Genomic DNA, 20,528 nt, shown 5'->3' with positions numbered 1-20,528 from the left:
TTTGTCTTATCCATGCCATCCATCCATTTTACCAGCAAATTTTAGGGCATGAACCTAAAATTGAAGTAAAATCCAAAGCTCAAATGGACCATACCACAGGAAACAGTGTGAATTGAGCATCTACCATTGTAAACCTCTGCGCCACAGAAAATTTGAATCAAGCTGATACTTCTGTTTTCCTTTCATCCATGGCTCTGTGACATTATGAAAAGGTTGGATAACAAATAAAAAATCACTGTGGGGCCCTAGGAAGGTTTCAACGTCATTATCCCCACTGTTTCCTGTGGTTTGTACCACTTGAGCTTTGGATATACTTCAATTTTGGAATCATGCCCTTAAGATGATTGGGAAAATGGATGAATAAGACACGTACATCGACGGTGGGCCCCACCCCACAGTTAGAACGCAATCCGCTGCTTCCATTCCTGAACCGAGTGAAATGGTGTGTGGGCAATTCTTGGTAGGGGGACCATGACACAAGGGTCCCATCCTTTCAGGGATGGGAACAAAATGCATCGACATCTCACGGGTCTTAGTAAGATAAGTTATAAGATGTCGATGATCATTATAAGTGGCTACCCTCAGCTTCACAGTGATCATCAAGTGGGTCCCACCATGAAGCCGCAGTAGCCCCAAAAGGCCTGTTGCTGGCCATATGATACCCTACCCACCATCCAAACAAAGGCCTGCAACGTTAGATACTCGGGAAAAGAAAAAGAAAAACAGCAACATAAATCAGTGAGCAAAAGTTGTAAGATAAAAAAGGGGTTGACGACTGGCCAGATAGACAGTCCAGATGCGATGTGCATCACATATTCCGATAACATCAAGATAATTGAATCTACAACATTATATATACGCAATGAGCAAACCACTGAATACAATACAGAAAAATGGCTAGTGTTATAACACAACCCACTTACATACCAAGGAATTGCATGATCCCTGTCTTCAGCCTAGATTTCTTAGGAGTGGGGCACATGATTCAGCGATACAGGCTGTTGATGCAGTGGCGGGGCTAGAGTTCCTACAGCCTGACAATTGGGAAATACTATACCTTTACTCAGGCCCAGAATCATATAATTCCTCTTGCAAACGACATAAAAGAAAATTCATCTGGCTGCCAACCAGCAACGGCTATGGTCGATGCATATTTGATCTGAACTGGTCATCATTGAGGGAGTATTGACTTCTGAACGGAATCCCAGTTCTTGTATGTGAATAAGGCCCAGGAAAACCATCACCAGATGGCAATCTTGCCATTAAGTCCTTATATGGATAGGGGCTTCTACTAGCTGCTGGTGTCCCCATCACTGAATCCAGGTAAGGATCGTAGTATGGTTCACCGGAAGAGATTCTAGACCCAGATTCCATGTAAAGATTGGTGGGGTAGCGATCGGCAGAAGCAATGCCGAATCCAGAATCAGAACCATGCTTCGTAGAACTTGATCCATAATCAGGATAGGTCCTTGAGAAATCTGCTTGATAGGAGGCATTGGATACCGATTCGATCGGTAGTCTGAACAGCCCAGAAGAGCCAATGGGAATGTCCACAGCATCAATGGCTTTAATAGCCTGGATCCGAGTGTCTGGTACTGTTGTCTTCATGCCTTGGATTGGTGACGGCACTCGCTCAAGTTCATTTTGTAGTGATAGCTTGGCAAGCTGAAGAGCCTCCAGCACGCCCCCCCAGCTGTTGGATGTTTGATGGGCCACTCCAACAAGCTGATTTTGGCTCCCCAACACCTCTCCTCTGGAGAAATTCTCATCCCTGTGGAAGGCATTTACAACACCCCCCGGGCTGCTAGATGTTAGGTGCGGCACCTCAACGAGTTGATTTTGGCTACACGACCAATCTCCTTTGGAGAAACTCCCGTCTCCTTGAAAGGATGAAGACATCCAAGCTGGTTGGCTCTGGGAAGATCCATAAGAGAGTGAACGGAATTTCAAATCACTAGGCAAACTAACTTCAGGGTTGTTTCTTGACCACTCCAGATTCTGGTTCCCTTTCATCATAGCTCCTGCTTGTTCTTGTTTTGTAAACGTGGGGTCCTGAAAGCCACTTCCATATCCATTGATCTGCATTCTACCATGCTGCTGGCCTGGCAGGAATTCGTCCACACGTGAACTGGCTCGAACGTGGGTGGTTGGGTCTGTTGGCACAAAGGCATTGTAAAGAGTTCTGGTTGTTGGCTCTTCACTGCCGCGAATTTCATCTGCATTCTGCTTGGGTCCTTGTTCGTTAGAAGGGATTGGGAGGCCCAGTTCTGCAGCATTAGAAGAGGGAGTTGTGTCAACTGGTTCTGCAGCTTCCGTCTTGGGCTCATTTCTTTCTTCGATCATGTCTGACAGGTTACCAGGTTCGCAATCCTATAGGGTCATGATCAAACAAAATTATTAGTCATTGACCAGAAAAATGAGAGGTGATCAGAAACATGCTGCTGTCCACCTAAATAGTACATTCACAGAATAAGGTTAATGAATCAAGTCAAGACCCTCTGTTGTCCAAAAGCGCAGGAATCATATATCGAGGATCAAATATATCCTCAGGCCCTGAATTCCAACAAGTGCAACTCATGCTTCAGTGACCAGTCCCAAATGGTATGTGGTACTTCCCGTGGATGGGGGAACACACCAGAGATCTCCCAGATTGGAAGACCCTAGCCATCTAACCTATAACCTCTTTTTTTTTCTTTTGATGTGGACTGCTGCTTTTCATTCTCTTTTTCCTTTTCTCTTTTCCTTTCATTGTTTACATGCTGGGCATATACCTGAGGGTTACAATAGTCCCATTGGGTAGGTGATCTTTTGGCGCAAGGTCCATCCATGATCAACAGTCCAAACCAATGAACCATGGGCTCCACTCCTACCCAGGAAATGCAGATACTTCACAGTCTCAGGAAAGGATCATATAATTTATCCCAATCAACTAAGGGACAAGGCTACACCACTAAAACTGGGTCAAGCTCATAATTTTCCTATTTGATTGTACAGTGGCCAAAGATATGAATCAATGGGAGAACGTCAGAAGAACATCATCACCAATGTAGCCATTTCCCAGCTATTTGGGGTCACCATCTTGTGCTTGCTTTGCAAAAGTTCTGCACCCAGCTGCAAAATTGGTTTTATGCATGTCTGGAAAGCAATTTGACTCTATTGATTTTGTTGATTCAAACTTGGTCATTGGTGAGTCGGTGACCTTACTGATGAATGGAACTGGGTCAGGGGTGACCCACTTTTCTCTCCTTTTCTTTTATGAATGGTCGATTTTATTCAAAGAAAAAAAATGGAGAAAAAAAGAATAGAAGGCCAAATAAACATCTTTGGCTCTGGATAGTGTAGCAAAAGTTGAGCGATCCCAGATTAGCATTACAAATCCTACCCCACGACAAAGACCTAGAGTATGGAACGTGATTTGCAGAAGGAACGTAGTTTGCAGGTGAGCAAATAGAATGGAACATGGTTTGCAGAAGGAACCTTCAAGATTGGGAGATAAATGAGTATGTCGATCTCCTTGTCCGCATCTACAGAGTTAAACCGGATCAGCAATCCGCAGATAGGCTAGTCTGGAGGTTGGATAAGTCCAGTATGTTCTCGGTAAAATCGTTATACAAAATGCTGGATAGTCTATCCTACTCTAATGATGATCATCCGACAACTCACATATGGAAATACTCGGTCCCTCCAAAATTTGCTGCCTTCGGTTAGTTGGCTGCTAAGAAGAAAATTCTCGTGGTTGATAACTTGAGAAAAAAGGGGATGACCATTGTCAAGGTCTGCCTTTGCTGTATGAAGGAAGAAGAATCAGTTGATCACCTCCTCATTCATTGCCCTTTTATCACTCGAATATGATCAGAGTTCTTCTATCGTTTTGGTATCAACTGGTGTAGCTCGGGCTCGGCTGATCATCTTCTATTTGCTTGGCACGGGGTAAGCTTAGGCAAGCATAGGAGTCGGCTTTGGAGAATGGCGATCCTTGCAGTTTGCTGGTCTGTTTGGGAAGAGAGAAACGGTAGATGCTTTAGGGGTGTCTCTAATTCTGCTGAGGTTATAGCTTGTAAGGCAAAGCATTTATTGATAGAATGGGGGGTTCATGTAGACCACCTTAAGGAGCATGATTTTCTGTTTCTTAGAGCTTAGTAGAGTCTGCCTCCTCAGCGGACTCTCTCTCCTTTCTTTTGTATCTTTTCTCTTTTTTAATACAATTCTCGTGATCTTTTTTTAAAAAAAACACATTGCATGCCAGCTCATATAGAACTAGTTCCGCTGAATTCCCCTCATCCGACTGTTCAATGCGGTCCATTCCGCAATCAACCTCAGAATTCTATTCAGCTCAATTAGTCGAGAGCACTTTCCCTTTGAACATCTGTTCATTTCTCTCCTTCCACAGCACCTCATATCTTTGTTTTTAGCGCAAAAGACCACATCTTCCTGCCCACTGGCTTCCATTTGATTCCCTTCCATCATGAAGAAAGTCCCCCCACTATCTCCAGATTCACCCAAGCGCCCCAAACTTACCGTGTAATGCTGCCCACACTTGCCAGGCGTAATTACAATGGATTAGAAGATGCAAGCAGCTCTCTTCTGCTTCTCTACACATTGGACATCTGTTGGGCATTTGAATCCCTTTTCTCTGTAATTTATCTCTAGTTAAATTGCTATTTCTGTCTAACACAAGACATTTACTTTCACATGGATTCCTTTCCAAACCACTGAAGCCCATTCCACCAGTGGGGATATGCCTGTTCCATAAAACCTCTGCCATGACCTGACCGAAAATTCCCCACAAGGATTCAGCACCATACCCTTTTATTTATTATTTATTTATTTATTTTATTGAAAGATGATCATCCATACCCTCTTATCCCTTATATCCTACTGCATTTAAATCTCCTCTAGCCTGGAATGCAAGCTAAGAATCAGAGGAAATTCATTGTCCTTCAGAGCTCTCCTAAAGCACAGTAACCACACTATGCCCCCTACTGTTCCCTCCAAAGCTATGCTAAACAGTGGGCTATACATAGAACCAACCATCCTTCCAGAATCTCACCTTATCGCCCTGGCCTACCTTGAATTTGATATGTGCCAAATTTCTCATGCAATTTTGAAATCTCTCCATAATCTTCTCTCCTGCATTCCACTTTTACATCCCACTTCTCTATGTGTTTTGTTATGAATTGTGATTTGAAAGTTGGACAAATTAATGAGTTATGGGAATTTCCTATAGAATCTCTCTGTTTCTTGTTATGTGATCTATTGAATCTCTTTGTTGCCTTGGGGAAAGAATGAAATGGACACAATGACCCAGATGGGTTATTGGAGAGTTGAAGTTTCATATTCTTAAGTATCCAGAAAAGTTCATGATCAACCCAGCAAGTTTGGGCAACTCAAGATTTGTTTTGCCATTCAGTTGCCATCACCTTTCATATATATGAGTAAGGATGTTCATATGTTTATCAGGACCTAGTTATAGGCTCGATTGAACATTTGTATTAGATGGAACATATCGAGTCTCTTAATCAAAAGTACCTATCATGCTTGGAGACTTTGATATATATTTTGATGCAACATTAGCGGTTGACACATTAGTGTCATTGAGTTCTCATGTTATGATTCAGTTGAGGCCCGATGTAATTAAAAAAGGCATCCACTTGTTGCCTGGGTCTAAGATGAGTGGTTGGATCTCATCTAGGAGGCAAGCAGCATTAAATGTTTTCAAAAGGTTTTATGATGAATTTCAGCCGTTGGACCTTGTCTTCACCTTAAACTTATTTTTACATAGCTCGATAGAAATCTGACGGTCAGATATTATTCTGTCCATTCTAGAGGCTTGCTTTGGGTTTTAGAGGCCTGGATTGGATGTCATAGTAAAATGGAAGGACATACTCTTATTTTGGTATATGAATTAGGTAGGACGATGGACTTTTGATGATGTAGGCCATTATCGTAGTTCATATGGTGCCAAAGCACCAAAACATGTGCTTTACTTGAAACTGTAGAGCTCTTCCTGTATGTGTGTGTGTGTGTGTGTGTGTGTGTGTGTGTGTGTGTGTTTGAGAGGTGGAGCTCTTCCTGTATATAGATCCTATTCCCAAAGGGAATAAGTACCAAAGACAAAACGTCCCCCCTCTCCTTAGGGTTGGACGTCCACAACCTTAGAGAGATTGTGTGTTCGTTTTCTCTATCATCGCTTCTTCTTGGCAGCCCATCTGATCAATGGCTCATCTTCTTCTGATCCTTCACTACAACCCTATAGGGTAAAGATTTGATGGCTTTCATCCCATTCTTTCTAAGGAATAGACAGGGAGAGGCCTTTTCAATCTGCGTATGAACAAAATCGAATCTTCGTATCAAAACCTCATGGCAGAAGGCATGTTTTGAACCATTCAATTTAGAGTCTTGAAATTTAGCTATATTTAGATGGGAATTGATCCTAAAAAATAAAAAACCAAGTTTTCAAAACTTTTATGCTTCCACCTTTAGAACAATCACAACATTCCGTGGACTGGGACCGGCTAGCACACCACTGCCAATTGGAGTTATTAGTAGAATGACATGAAAAAGCCATTTTAGAGTTCCCATCATCAAAACACACAGCTTGCCTCTGTATCAACTTGGATAAATCACAAGACTTGGCAAATTCAAACAAATCTGCTACTAAGCTCCACTGAATTATAACATCTAGCACATGCAAAGGTAAGCATAATTAAACCTCAAGAACAATCAATTGCACAAATACTGCAATCTAGCAAAGAAAGAAGAATACAGCCAAATGATATCTCGCCATTCATTAACATGGTCATGCATGGACAGTGAACCTGATCAAGGCAGTTGGATAAGATGAGAAATACGATGACCACATCTTGCACGAGCCTGATTTCAACTCGTACTGCCTCCTCGTGAGGGATCAGCAGGCCCCACCATTCATCTGTCCTGGCCCAAAAATCAGGGAGGCCACACTGATCATCAGGTGGCCAGATGTTTGTGAAAAAACGGCGGTAAAAAGAACTAATAAAACATTCATGATTTCAACTCCTACTGCCTCCTCGTGAAGGATCAGCAGGCCCCACCATGCATCTGTCATGGCCCGAAAATCAGGAAGGCCACACTGATCAACGGGTGGCCAGATGTTTGTGAAAAAATGGAGGTTAAAAGAACTAATAAAACATTCTACAGTTGACATATGTGTGGTCACCTAATAGCTGGACCAGCCTGATTTTCAGGCCAGGGCACATGTAGTCCACCCAGGGCACGCACATGTGGGGAGAGTAGGATCTGATATCCTATCCTAGCGTGGGAGCCATAGCAGGGCTGGGATGAAATGGACAGGCCCTCCCCTTTACAATGGAAAGAGGCGATGCTAAGCATATGGTGGTCCAACCTAATCTGTAATCGACTCTCAAAAGAAATGGACAGACAGTGCAAAAGTCCAAGAATACCAGAGAAAGTAGCATGGATTTCTAACTTATTAGCTTTCTTGGTCTGTAAACGTCTAAACATAATCAGATTCAATCTTTATTCATGTGTCCTCAAGTAGCTTTCTTAGAAAATGGTGTTTATTTTATAGATTTTAAAAGCAACTAGGAGTCGCGCCTTTTGGAGTTTGGGCTCCCTTTTTGGAAAACCACCACCTCTGCACACAGGGATGTTGGCTCGATCTCTGTAATGAAGATTGATCTCATAGAATGAGGCCCTACTACATCTACTCAAGGAATAGGATCTCAAATTGAACCCCCAAACACCCCCACCCTATGTGAAAATGTAGAAAACATGCAGGAGTTAGTGGCCATTCATCAAATGGCCCACATTGTACATAATTTGGTCCAAAATCAGACCAATCTGATCATCAGGTGGGTCATGCTACATGTCAAATGTAGACCTTTAGTCCATTCTTTTTAACCATCTACTTTTCAAGACAAATGAGGCCCACCTGATGACTAAACAGGCCTTATTTTCAGACCACCACCATCATCATCTGAGCCTTACCCAACTAATTGGGTCAGCTACGGGAATCCTGTTCCACTATTCCATTTTCAGGACACAACCCATATAAAATGGAGCCCACCTGATGAATGGTCAGATCTCACTCACATCTTGCCACATTGGCATGCCTGGGAAGAGTAGGGTTCAAAACCCTACCGACAAGTAGCCACCCCATTTCTCTATAAGAAAATAACTTATAGATCTAAGAATCCTGACATGAAGTGGTGTGAAATTTACAGATGGCTTGAAAGAGAGGAAGAAGACGATTACCAAAGTATGACCATTATTCTCTCGAAACTTCTCTTCCCATTCTCTCTGAGCATTTTCCTGTGCTTCAAAACGACCAATGAGCTGAGCCTGCTGTTCTAGTGCTCTCTCCATCTCTGCATCTCTATCACTTCCATTACTGTGAAGACCAGCACCATTTTCTTTTCTTTGATCGTCTAGCGAGCTTGAGACCCGAGTCTCCGACAACACCTTATCTTCCTCGTTTGTGAAACCTCCATTTGCAATCTCAGGTCTGTCTTCAGAATGATTAGAAAGATATTCTGGCCCAGTAGCCACTCCATTATCTTGAGCATCAATTAGGAGGGTAGCATCTTTTCCATCCTCGCCTGTCAATCTGGTGACAAAAACAGTTGATACAATGAAAACTTTATGGGGGATGAGGAGGGAGAGAGAGAGAGAGAGAGAGAGAGAGAGAGAGAGAGAGAATTATCAGGCTTTGATGTGCAATGTTGTAATATTGTCCTCATGAGCGCATTCTGTATAAATCAGGCCCAAGGTCAGATGAGCCAGACCATTGATAGGACAGAAATCACCCTGGATAGGGGAGCCCAACAGTCTCCAGATACGGAGGTTCCTAGTCATCATGGTCACAGAGGGTTAGGATCACATTCAGTGAAGACTTCTTGGACATTCCCTACCCATAGTTGCATCCATCAGAGTAAGGTTCCGCATTGGCAAACCAAGGGACCAACTTGTATGAACCACGATTCACATCCTGACAAATCAGAACCCGATTATTCCTCAATTTACATTTCACGGACAAAAGGAAGTTCGTAAATTAACCTTGTTTCCTTTCGTTTTATACGGCGACATGACTTGCCCGATCTATGATTTGAAGAAGATCCGCCAGTAGACACGACACTGTTGTTCCTCCGCCTCACGAGACCGAATTTCTTCTTCTCAAGGGGATTTGGAGTATTGCTGCCGCTTTTCCAAGATAAGCTTCCGCCCTGATTGGAAGAAACTTCGAGCTCTGAGCCCGATTTCGAGGTCATGGACAGTTCCTCTTCTTTTACAGAACTGTTGCTCTCTTTTGATTCACACAGGTCCCCTTCCTGATCTGAGTTAGAATCGAAACCCTCAGAAAGTTCACTAATCCCATGGCTATCCAAGACCGCAAGAACCTCTGCTAATGCTTTTTCAGCTTTCTTTCTCTGAATACTCACGATTTTTATCTGCTCCTCCAGTTCTACTACCTATTTGTCGAGCATATGTAATACAAATTATTTGAAGAATTGAAAGAGTGTGATCTACCATTGCAAAAAGAAAAACCCATGAAGACTAAAGAGCAAAAAACGGGGACGGATGCCATAAGACAGCACCCATACATATATGGCAAAAGAAATCTAGATGAGTAGACAACTTTGCAGCGGAAGAAAGAAACAATGGAAGCTAGGTAAAAAAAATCAACTCACTTTTCAAGAGGCAATCAAACAAGAAAAAAAACTACAGAGACCAAAAACAATTGAATGAACTAACCTTTTTAGCCAATTGATCAGCTCTCTGCCTTGCGGTTCTTGAAACAGATCTTTCAGAAAGTAATCGAGCACGAAGGAACTCAATAGTCATTGTTGAGTCCTCCATAGAAGAATTCTTCCTGAAAACACAAAATCCATAAAGTATAAATCGCCTCTCCCTCAACACCCAATAACCAGAATTCTAGTTCCCATACTTACCAACACCCCAAATCAATTCTATGGCAAACAGCAAACCGGAAGTAAGTCAAATAATATTCACGACCAAAACTTAACCCCAACACATGATCCTAATGCCAAGACATCCAAAAAAACAGAATTTCTTAATCTGCCAATCAAAACAATGCAGAAAATTCAAAATAAAATTTATAAACCATAAAGTCTAAAAGCCCTTTCATTAATCCACAATTTGCAGTTCAAAACTAGAAGTTTCGTAGGTAATTCAAAGTAAAACCCATTTCGCATACCTTCCCAAAGTCCACTTCTTAAACAGCCAATAATAGGACTGCCAGCAGATACCCAAATCAACACGTACCAGAGATACCCGACCTAATTTAAACAGATCTGGATCATAAAATTGGACCCATTTAAAAATTGCATAGGGCTGGGCTCATCATTTTGGACCCGTTTAAAAATCAGGTTGGGTCGGGTACACAATCAAGCATTCATCGGGTATCCCTACCTCTACTCCCTAAGACCTGATGGGTACACGAACCAATCTGATGCAGGTACAGCCAGTTGGATTCGGTACAATGCCTTGAACACAGTACCCAGACCTAAACTCAAACCCCTCAGGCGGGTATGGATACAGGTAGCCCAGTACCCAAGACGGACCCGTCCTGTTGCCAGCTTGACCAAAAACCACCTGAAACTGTCCACAGTCACTAAACAGAAACCAACATAGAAAATGCATTGGAGAACCAAAGTTCACACTCTCCTAAACCCATGAATGCACCCACAATCATTAAAGAGACATGTTCCCAAGTAAAGGCATAAACACATGCTGAACCTGAAATCCTATACCACATTCACTAGAGAAAATCTAATTTGAATTTTAAATACTTCCTACAACCCATGAATACAGAATTAGAATATTCAAATCAGACCCTAATTCACATACCCTGAGTTTCCCCAAGATAACAAAACCAAATCAATGTAGGAAACTAAATGGAACTCTTCTTGCACTTCCCAAAAATCTATCAAGCCCTCCACAATCAATTTTAGCAAAAGAAATAAAATATGAACAACCCAACATAACCCTAATTCCCTAACACTAATTTCTTTTAATCGATAGTTGACTCGCGCTAATACCCCTTTCCCCACATGCTCAGTTAGAAATAATAATAATAATAACAATATAATAATAATAATAATCCAAATACTTTCCAAGAGAATAGATTTCACAATTGGCAAACTGAAATCAAACCCCTAATTCCCATCTCAATCTCCAATTTGCTAACCCGCCAACTTCTTCAAATCTCCCATACTCTCCAAAACCCATGAATTATGAACAATACATTAACCAAAAGGCCACAACCAAAAAATAACCCTACAACCCAATTAACATATTGATACAATCGTGCCCCATCCTACACGTGCACGCTTCACAAGAAAATGCCCAATTTCCCCTTCCAACTTGTTTCTAATTTCCTTTCTTTCATATTTCTATGTTAGTAAAAATATCTCTATGCAAATAAGTATTATTAGATCATTAGATTTTTCATGTTTAAGGGTTTTTCATCTTTTAGAGGATCTTGGCTAGCAAAGAATTCTATTTTTAAATTCCTTAAATTATGCTAGAGATTTTCTCAAGGAGCAAGCCTAGTAAACAATCATTATAAATAAAGCAAAGGCTCTATGTCATAAGATGCACTTGAATAATACTTTCCTTGAGCAAAGTTCTATTGTTTCTCTATGGCAGTATGTTGAGGGGGGGAGTGGTGATCTCTAACATAAGACTAGAGGATTGTTGAACTTGCTCACAGTCATTGCATCTTTTCTCTTGTGTGATTGAAACTTTCAATCCGGTACATTGAATTTCATTGATCTAGTTGCATTATTTTTTGTATCCAGGCAAGTTCTACTCTTCGGAGATTCTTTACTCTTTTATTTTTCTATCCCATATTATTCTTCCCTAAATTCTGTCCCAATATTCAACCCAAACCTGCCCTCAAAACAGTTCCCTAAACCAGCCTGTTATTTCAGCCCTTCGCCACGAACCATATACAGCTTCCCTCTCACCTAAGCCATCATCTTATTTCTATTGCAAATAGCACCAAGACCTACCCGTTGTTCAGCCAGTAAACAGCCCATAATCTATAATAAACCCAACCTTCCCATTCCCCACATACCAAATAAAATAATAAAACCCATCAAACCCAAAATGTACCATTTTCTTCCTTTCCAGAAAAAACCTCACCCAAAGCCATTAGCGCATATTGTGCCTAGATATGTTGTCACATGAACAAAGACTGACAATCGTGGGATGGCTACTGAACCTCAAGATTCGCTTGTATCGACCTTGCAGTAAATGGTTTATTTGATCACGAAACGGTTGAACAATATGGAGGCTCCTTTCACAACCAAAATAGATACTCTAGAGGGATGGATTACTCTTCTTGGAGAAGCAACAAAGGGAATCAATACAGACCATCAAACATCTATGGATCGCCTTAAGGGAGACCTTGAACCCAGGAATGTTGACCCAAGGCATTCTAGCTGAAATGGTGATTTCCACGAGTATGAGCCTAGTTATCGGATCCAACAACATCATTACGCACATTTGTGAACAAGAGGAACAACCAACCTCCGATAGGACTATCCAAATTATCATCAAAGATGATGAAATGTTTGCACTACCAATCCCACCAAGCATATCAAGATTAAGATTCCAAATTACAATGGTATTTAGATTCTAAGGTTTTTCAATGACTGGCTAAAGTCAATGGAGAGGTATTTTTGCTTGTGCAAAATGAAAGAAACCATCAAGCTAGTTTTGCTGCCATGACACTTATGGGCATGGCTTAAGACTGGTGATACACTGCCAAAGAAGACTTACAATGTTGTGGTTTTCCTCCCATAAGCAATTGGGAGGAAATGAAGGCAGGATTAAAGAAAATGTTTCTAACATTGGATTATGAGACAACTTCCTTTCAGGAGCTATTCACATTGTGGTAAGGCAATCTGGCTATGGAGAAATACACAGTGTTATGATATTAGTGATCCATTGCCGCCTAATGGAAATGGGAAAGCAACAAGTAGCACGTTATTGCAATGGACTACGGTTTGATATTCAACGATAATTGATTACCATTCGGCCCAACAGTATGGACAAAGTGTACCAAATGGGCCGAAAAGCACAAGAGCATAAGTTGGTGACAAAAAACAATAACCCTTAAGCCGAAGGCTATATAGTCGCCCCTCCCGCTAGTAGCTCCATAATGCATCCACAACCAGCTGCTTCCCACAGTAATTTTCTTCGAGATTACAAAATTGGCCAAAACCTCATCTCTAACACTCCTGGTATAATCAGCAAGTGAAATCCTCTTTCCTGAAACTATGACGAAAAGTGAAAGTATGTTGTGCTGCTCGAGGGAGGCCGATCAACATTTGTTTCAAATGTGATGGTCACAAACATTACGTGACAAAGTGTGCCTCTTGCAATCTCCAATTATGCGAGGGACGAAGGCAAATGTACAAAGAGAACTTCGTCGAAGACCAAAAGAAGGTAAACACAAAAGCAATACAAAATGTTACGATCAAGAACCTAAAGAAGGCATAGGTAGCCTTGAGGAAAATAAGTTATTGTTGTTGGTCAAGAGGATTCTAACAATACTAAAAGAGGAAGCTTAACAAGTTTCTTGTGGTGGAAAGGCTATCAAGGTCATTATTGATGGAGGCAGTAGCATGAACGTGACCTCGCAAAGCATGGTGGACAAGTTGAAGCTGAAGATTCAAAAGCATCCCAAGTTGTACAAGATCGCATGGGTGAATGAAATGGTCATTCCCGTGACCAAGTGGTGTTTCGTTAACTTCTCCCTGGGTTGTTGCGAAGAATCACCTTTGTTGTGACATCATTTCGATGAAAGTCATGCATGCACTGTTGGGTCACCTGCAGGTATATGACAAATATGTGACTCATTAGGGTCGCAAGAACGCGTGCAATTTCATGTACAAAGTTAAGCCTATCACTTTCAACCTTATGAGAGATGACGAAGCCGAAGAGACCAAGCTAGCTTTCCACAATGTTGAGCAAGAAAGGAGAGCCATGTATGCTCCGGTGGGATGTGAATACAAGACCGATCCAACTGGTGAAGGCTCTGTCCAACCACTTGAGATTCAGAACATTCTATCCCTATTTCACGATCTGGTCCCTAATGAATTTCCTAGGGAACTTCCATCCATGCGTGACATTCAACACAAGATTGATTAGATGCCTGGAGTGCCATTACTAAATTTCCAGCATACTAAATGAATCTAACATAGTATGCAAAGCTTCATCGATAGGTGGAGGAATTGTTGGCCAAAGATTTCATTTGTGAAAGCCTCAACCTGTGTGTCATGCCAGTGTTGTTGACACTAAAGAAGGATGGCAATTGGCGAGTGTGTTAAAAGCCATGCAATCAACAAGATAACGGTAAAATACAATTTTCTAATCCGACATCTGGAGGGCATGCTCTACAAGATCACGAATGCTACAATATTTTCGAAGATCGATCTACAAAGCAGGTATCACAAATAAGAATTCCACCTGGGGGTGTATGGAAGAAGCCTCATATTTAGCTAATTTAAAGATGAAGTCTCGTATTTAGCTTCTATCTTTGGGTGCAAAGATGGCTCATTTCCCTCCTATTAATTAGGCCCCCCCTTATGTATGGGTAAGCCAACCAAGCATCTTTAGAACAACATGATCGAGAGAATCGAAAGAAAGCTATCCAAGTGGAAGAGTTACCATCTCTCACTAGGCGGCCGTCTCACTCTCGTCAAAGTTCGCTTTCTCAAACATGTCGTTGTACTTCATATCTTTTATCAAGTGCCCTCAAGCAGTTTGTGTCGGCTTGGACAAGTTGAGAAGGGATTTTCTTTGGAAAGGATTTGAAGACGGCAAAAAATTCCACTAGTTGAAATGGGAGAAGGTTTGTAAACCCATGAGAGGAGGGTTTGTGGATTTTAATGGTATGAAGATCGCCCTTATTGGAAAATGGCTATGGAAATTCATGTCGGAGGAGGGGAGCTTTTAGTGAGAGATTGTTGCTAGAAAGTACGGTCTTCAGGAGGGTGGGTGGGAGACAAGGAGCGCATCTTAATATAGAGCTTCTCATATCTAGAAATCTATTTCAGTAATTAGAGCGGATTTTTGGTGAGGCATCTCCTTCTCTGTGGGGGATGGTTCCGGAGTCAGATTATGGAAAGATATTTGGTATGGTGACACCTTGTTGCACCTCTAGTTCCCAAATTTGGCTAGTCTAGCTCCTTCTGAAGGTCTTAAAGAGGTAGATTGTTATTACATTTATGGGTCATGCGTTTCTTGGTTCCCTCTTTTTTGCAAGAGAGCTTTCTCAAATAGTGATGTGGATGAGTTTGCTGATCTCTTGGCCCACTTGTAGCATGCGCATCCATCTAGGTAAGCCGACTCCACGGTGTGGCATACAGACGGCTCGGGTCAATTTTCAGTCAAGTCTTTCTACAAGTTGAATAGGAAGGAAGATTTTGTGATCCAAGGGGAGCATGCATACCATTTTTTGATCTATGGTGAGCCACCCAAAGTAACTACCTTCACTTGGTGGGTAGAAAGAGGGGTGTTTGACGATTGATAACCTCTAGAAGAGATCTTTGACTATCCCAGACATGTGTTGAATGTGTTATCAGGACATCGAATCTATTTATCACTTGTTCATATTTTGTCCTTTTAAGTCCAAGATTTGGGATTATTTCATAGCAGGTTTTGACGAGCTTTGGGTCATGCTGGGCTCAACTCGAGATCTTTAGTGGACTTGGCATGGAGGCACCGGAGGAAGAAAAGATCATCAAGCTTCCTAATTTTGAGAAGGAATTCGAGGTTACCTATAATTCATCCAAGGTGTTCTGTAACAGTAACGGTGGCCGTAACGGCCACTACCATTACCTTTACGATACGGGTCATAATGGCTGTTACGGCCCCCGTAATAGCCGTTACGGTCTCTTTTTTTATTGGAAAAAAAAAATCCTAAAACACTTGTATTTGCCCTGTAACGTTGATTAAAAAGTATGGAAAACCTGTATCTGCCCCATAACAGACAGTTACGGGATTGTTATGGCCTTTATGGGGAACGTAACATACCGTTAACGGCAATTACATATTATTTTTTCCCATAATGCCTGTTATGGCCATTACGACCCCATAACGCGTAACGGTTGCCATCGTTACCTTTACATAACGGCCTTCACGGCGCACGATGAATTCATCCCACATACGCATAAGAGGCGTCCTCAGGACATCTGGTGGCCTTTTTCAACAAAAACTCAAGGAGGCACAAAAGAAATATGTTAAATGCGACATGGAATTTTAAGTTTTTGTAAGGATTTGAAAAATTGGTGCCATTACCTCCGTTCATCAGGAGTTTTTATCATGGCATTCAAAAATGGTTATGTAATGATAACGATGGGAACCATTACACATTATGAAGCCGTAACTGTCACGCCCCGAAAGCAAAGCCCAGGCCCTTGACTCCACTCTTGAGGTGCGACTTTTTTCCCTTTTTTTTCTTTTGGTTGGGGGGGGGGGGGGGGGATTCCGAGCCTAACTAGAACTATATGCGTGTGCCCTAGCTCCTCATACGTGTGTAACCACACTTTTGCACCCGCACACGTTCATGTATGTGTAAACCGTCATGAGTGAGCAATGCATACACCCCATATACATGCACACACAAAGGCATTAAAGAGGGTGTTAACCAAGACCGAAGGTGTAAACATTAACTTCATTTTCTACATCACCACCAATTTATGTGGTGGGCCTCGACCAAGTCAAGCCCATGATCCATTACAACATACTCCACTAACCCTCTCTCTTAGATCACGCTTCGCTACCTAACACCACCCTTCACTAATAGGCCCACTACCTCTCTCTCCTCCTCCTACCTCCGACATGCACTAATGCATGCCCTCCACTACACCTCTCACAACCACCAATGCATGCACTCCACTAATCTCATTGCCACCATCACCCTTACATCACCATCCACTCAACCTCACAGCCCATGATGGGTTATTCCACTCATAACTCCTTAGCCATTTTCTCTACACACACTCACAACTCCAACCCTTAGCAAATTTCTCTACACACCCAAAAGCTTGTAGGGAGGAAGAGAGAAAGAAAAGAGAAAAGAAAGGAAGAGAGAAAGTAAGAAAGGGAGAAAGAAAGACAAAGGGGTGAGGTGTTGTTAGAGGAGGAGCCAACCACCGGAGCAGATTGGAGGGAGGACAAGCGTTGGACCTCTCACAAATGGGAAAATATCTCTAAGCTAGGAAATAAGTATTATTAAACTTTCATTGTTTAAGACTCTTCTTATTTTAAAGATCTTGGACAGCAAGGAATTCTATTTTTAGACTCCTTAGATTATACTAGAGATTTTCTCAAGGAGGACCCAGCTGATGAGTGGAAGAATCAGGGCCTGACACGTTCACAATGGTGACCCACGTGATGAGTGGCCTGGATCTCACACACGTGTGCCATGTTCACTAACTCCATGAATCACACTCTACCGCTGCTCAAATTCAATTAATGGAACACTAAGGGCCTGTTTGGATGCCTGTAAGTTCTTTTAAGTCTTACAGGTGAAAGTTACTTCCAGGTAACCTGTTTGGATGTAAGTTGTAAGTCACTTACAGGTAAGTTAGTTTTTCTGTTTGGATGACCTGTAAGTTACTTACAGGTAGAAAGCTGAATATTCAAATCGAGCAAATCTTAGATTGGGGAATCATTCTAAAATGTTATAATCATATAAAAAAAAAACGTGGGATCAAATATGTTATTTTGTTAAGCCCATCAAGATGAATATTTGAGATAATTATTAAGCTAAACCAATCATCAAGTGTGCTATAAAAGTGGGCCCACGAATTCAAAATATCTATAATATGGAGTACTAACTCAATTTAAGCATTGAGAATAAACTTAAAAACATTAATAGAAAATCTACTAATTAAATTACATTACCAATGTCTTCTTTAACTATAGAAATTACATTTAAAACTTTTCACTTGGGAATCATCCTCTCCAACCATTCATTCCTTTGAATAGGACTTATTCCAAAGTGTACATCAATGGCCCGCGTTAAACTGCAGAAATGCTATCCATGGTCAGCCCTACTGCGGCCTATCCATCTAGATTGTTGAACCATGACTCCAGTTATAGAAATCAAGAATCAAATGTACCGTGGATATTTGCAGTTGAACAGTTATTAATGATCAAGTGAAGAATTGAGACATGGTCCATCCATAGTGGGTCCATTTGAACAATGGCCTTGGTTGCAAGGGCCATAAGAATAAATAGGATTTATGTACCAGATACATGATGGATTCATGGTTTTCTGATCCAGGCCACTGGTCCATATAAGGGAACTGTGGTTGTTGGCCAATGAAAACTTACACTGTAAGCATACGTCCCACCAATAAAATCTCAATGGGCTTCTACTATGAATGGAAACGCCCGGCAATCCATGCAAACTAGAAAATCTAAACCATCTAAAAATGTCAAGCAAGGTGGGCCTAATATCCCTGATGGAGAAACTGCAGCATATTTTAACATGTCATTTCTTCCTCCGTGAAAAACCTGGCAACACAAGCAAGGTGGGCCTAAAATCCCGGATGGAGAAACAGTTTGGCGGAGTGGATATATAACACATCATCAAGGTGGGCCCACGGCAGGGGTAACACCCACTACCGTGTTACCAGTAACGCAATCAGACTGCGTACTTAGTTGCTGCTATACTTTTGTTTATACTAAGTATACTAAGTAAATTCAGTTGGGCCCATTGTAAATGTATACGGTTTATCCAATCCGTCCATCCATTTTTTCATCTAGATGTAGACATCGAGCCATAAATTTAAGAATATCCAAAGCTCAAGTGGGCCATACTACAGGAAGTGGAAATACTGATTGGATCGTTGAAACCTTTCTAGTTCCCATAGAGATCTTTATTTGTCATCCAACATGTTCATAAGTCACGAACGCCTGGATGAAGGGAAAAAAAAAAAAATCATCTTGATCCATAACTTCTGTGGCCCCCCAAAAATTTTCAACAATACACACTCAATTCACACTATTTCTTATGTTGTGGTCCACTTGATCTTTGGATATAGCTAATTTTTAGGATCATGACTTAAAATTAAGTACTAAATTGGATGGACAGTGTGGATCAAATACATATATCATGATGGATCCCACAGATTTTACGGATTACTCAGCACGCGATCCCTTCCGTTTTCAAAGGAGAAAAAAAGGGTCGATGAAACCTACCGTTTTAGGAGGAGAAGAGACGGAAGTCGGTAACTGTAGCGAGAGATTGCAGAGACGGAGAGAGATTGCAGAGAGGGAGGGGGAGAGATTGCAGAGATGGAGAGAAATTGCCGTTTTCAATGGCTGGAGCTTCATGGCTATAATGGTGGTTGGTGGGTTGGTGTGTTTCTCCCTCTTCCCCTCTTTTTAAAAATCTGACCGTTGAGCCTGTAAGTGACTTACAGGGAAGTGACTTCCCACCCCCATCCCCCTGCAGTTTTTTGGTAGATTTACCTGTAAGTGACTTACAGGTTGTAAGTTACTTACAGGTGATTTTTCTCCCGCAAACACCACCTGTAAGTGACTTCCCTGTAAGTCACTCCCCACTTACCCAACTTACAGGCATCCAAACAGGCCCTAAGGACCGCTTGATCATCCCAATTTACCGAACAATCATAAATTCATGCTGTGACCCGCCAGATGAATGTTCCCAATCACTGACAAGGATGGGACTCACGTGCCGTGGACTGCCAGTAGACAACAATTTCAACTACTCATGGGGACAATAAACCAGTCCTCCAAAAAACGCCAACCCTAAAAATCCCTAATTCCCAAGCATCAAAAAAATCTCGAATTCTTCCAAATAAGGAAATTTTAAAATTAAAAAAAAAACACAAAAACACAAACAAAAAGTCAATAAAGTCAAAGATCCATACCTCTGATCTACCCTCTCCTGATCTTCCACCCCAGAATCCTGCATTATCCGTACAGAGAAAGGAAAAAAACAAACCCTAGCTTTCGATCCTCAGCTCCAGCTGCATCAAAAGAACCCCCAAATCCAGCTCAAATTTCCAAGAATACCAGCTCAAAGCAGCGGCTCAAAGGAATTTGAGTGATAAATCAAAGAGAGAGATAGAGAGAGAAAGGGAAGAGATCTCTTCGAATTGAATTTTGCAAACCTAATCCTAGAAACGAGAGAGAAGAGGGGCGTTTTGGTCATTTGCATCTTCTGCTGCAGAAGCAGCTGCTGCGTGAGTTCTTCCGTTGGCGTTTGAGATACGTGGAGGAAGCTTCGTTTCGTCGCTAGACGGACACCACTAAATCCGTCCATGATTTCTTTTATTTTTAGAGCCGAGCTAGGGTAACTCGCATGCTGACTTCTATAAACAGAGAGCCAAATGTCTCTCTTTAATGAGATCTGCACCGTCCATAAGGTACGATGACTTATTTTAACCGTTGAAGATAAAAATGATGATCATTTAAGAATCAATTAGCGTACAAATTAGTAAAGAGTTAAGATAGAACGC

General features: G+C 41.6%; 1 protein-coding gene across 1 annotated transcript; it reads right to left on the bottom strand.

Moving 5' to 3' along the window:
* Positions 1-735: 735 nt before the first annotated feature.
* Positions 736-20,328, bottom strand: LOC131234455 (uncharacterized). Its single transcript, XM_058231346.1, has 6 exons — positions 20,181-20,328; positions 19,938-20,036; positions 9,751-9,868; positions 9,055-9,467; positions 8,254-8,605; positions 736-2,370 (listed from the first exon to the last, which is right to left on the bottom strand). The coding sequence occupies exons 2-6, from the start codon at positions 19,979-19,981 to the stop codon at positions 1,138-1,140; spliced, it is 2,160 nt and encodes a 719-aa protein (XP_058087329.1). The 5' UTR covers positions 19,982-20,036; positions 20,181-20,328; the 3' UTR covers positions 736-1,137.
* Positions 20,329-20,528: the final 200 nt, after the last annotated feature.

Source organism: Magnolia sinica, chromosome 19 (assembly GCF_029962835.1).
Source record: "Magnolia sinica isolate HGM2019 chromosome 19, MsV1, whole genome shotgun sequence".
NCBI classification, from domain to species: Eukaryota; Viridiplantae; Streptophyta; class Magnoliopsida; order Magnoliales; family Magnoliaceae; genus Magnolia; species Magnolia sinica.
This window is presented reverse-complemented; position numbering and strand designations above follow the sequence as displayed.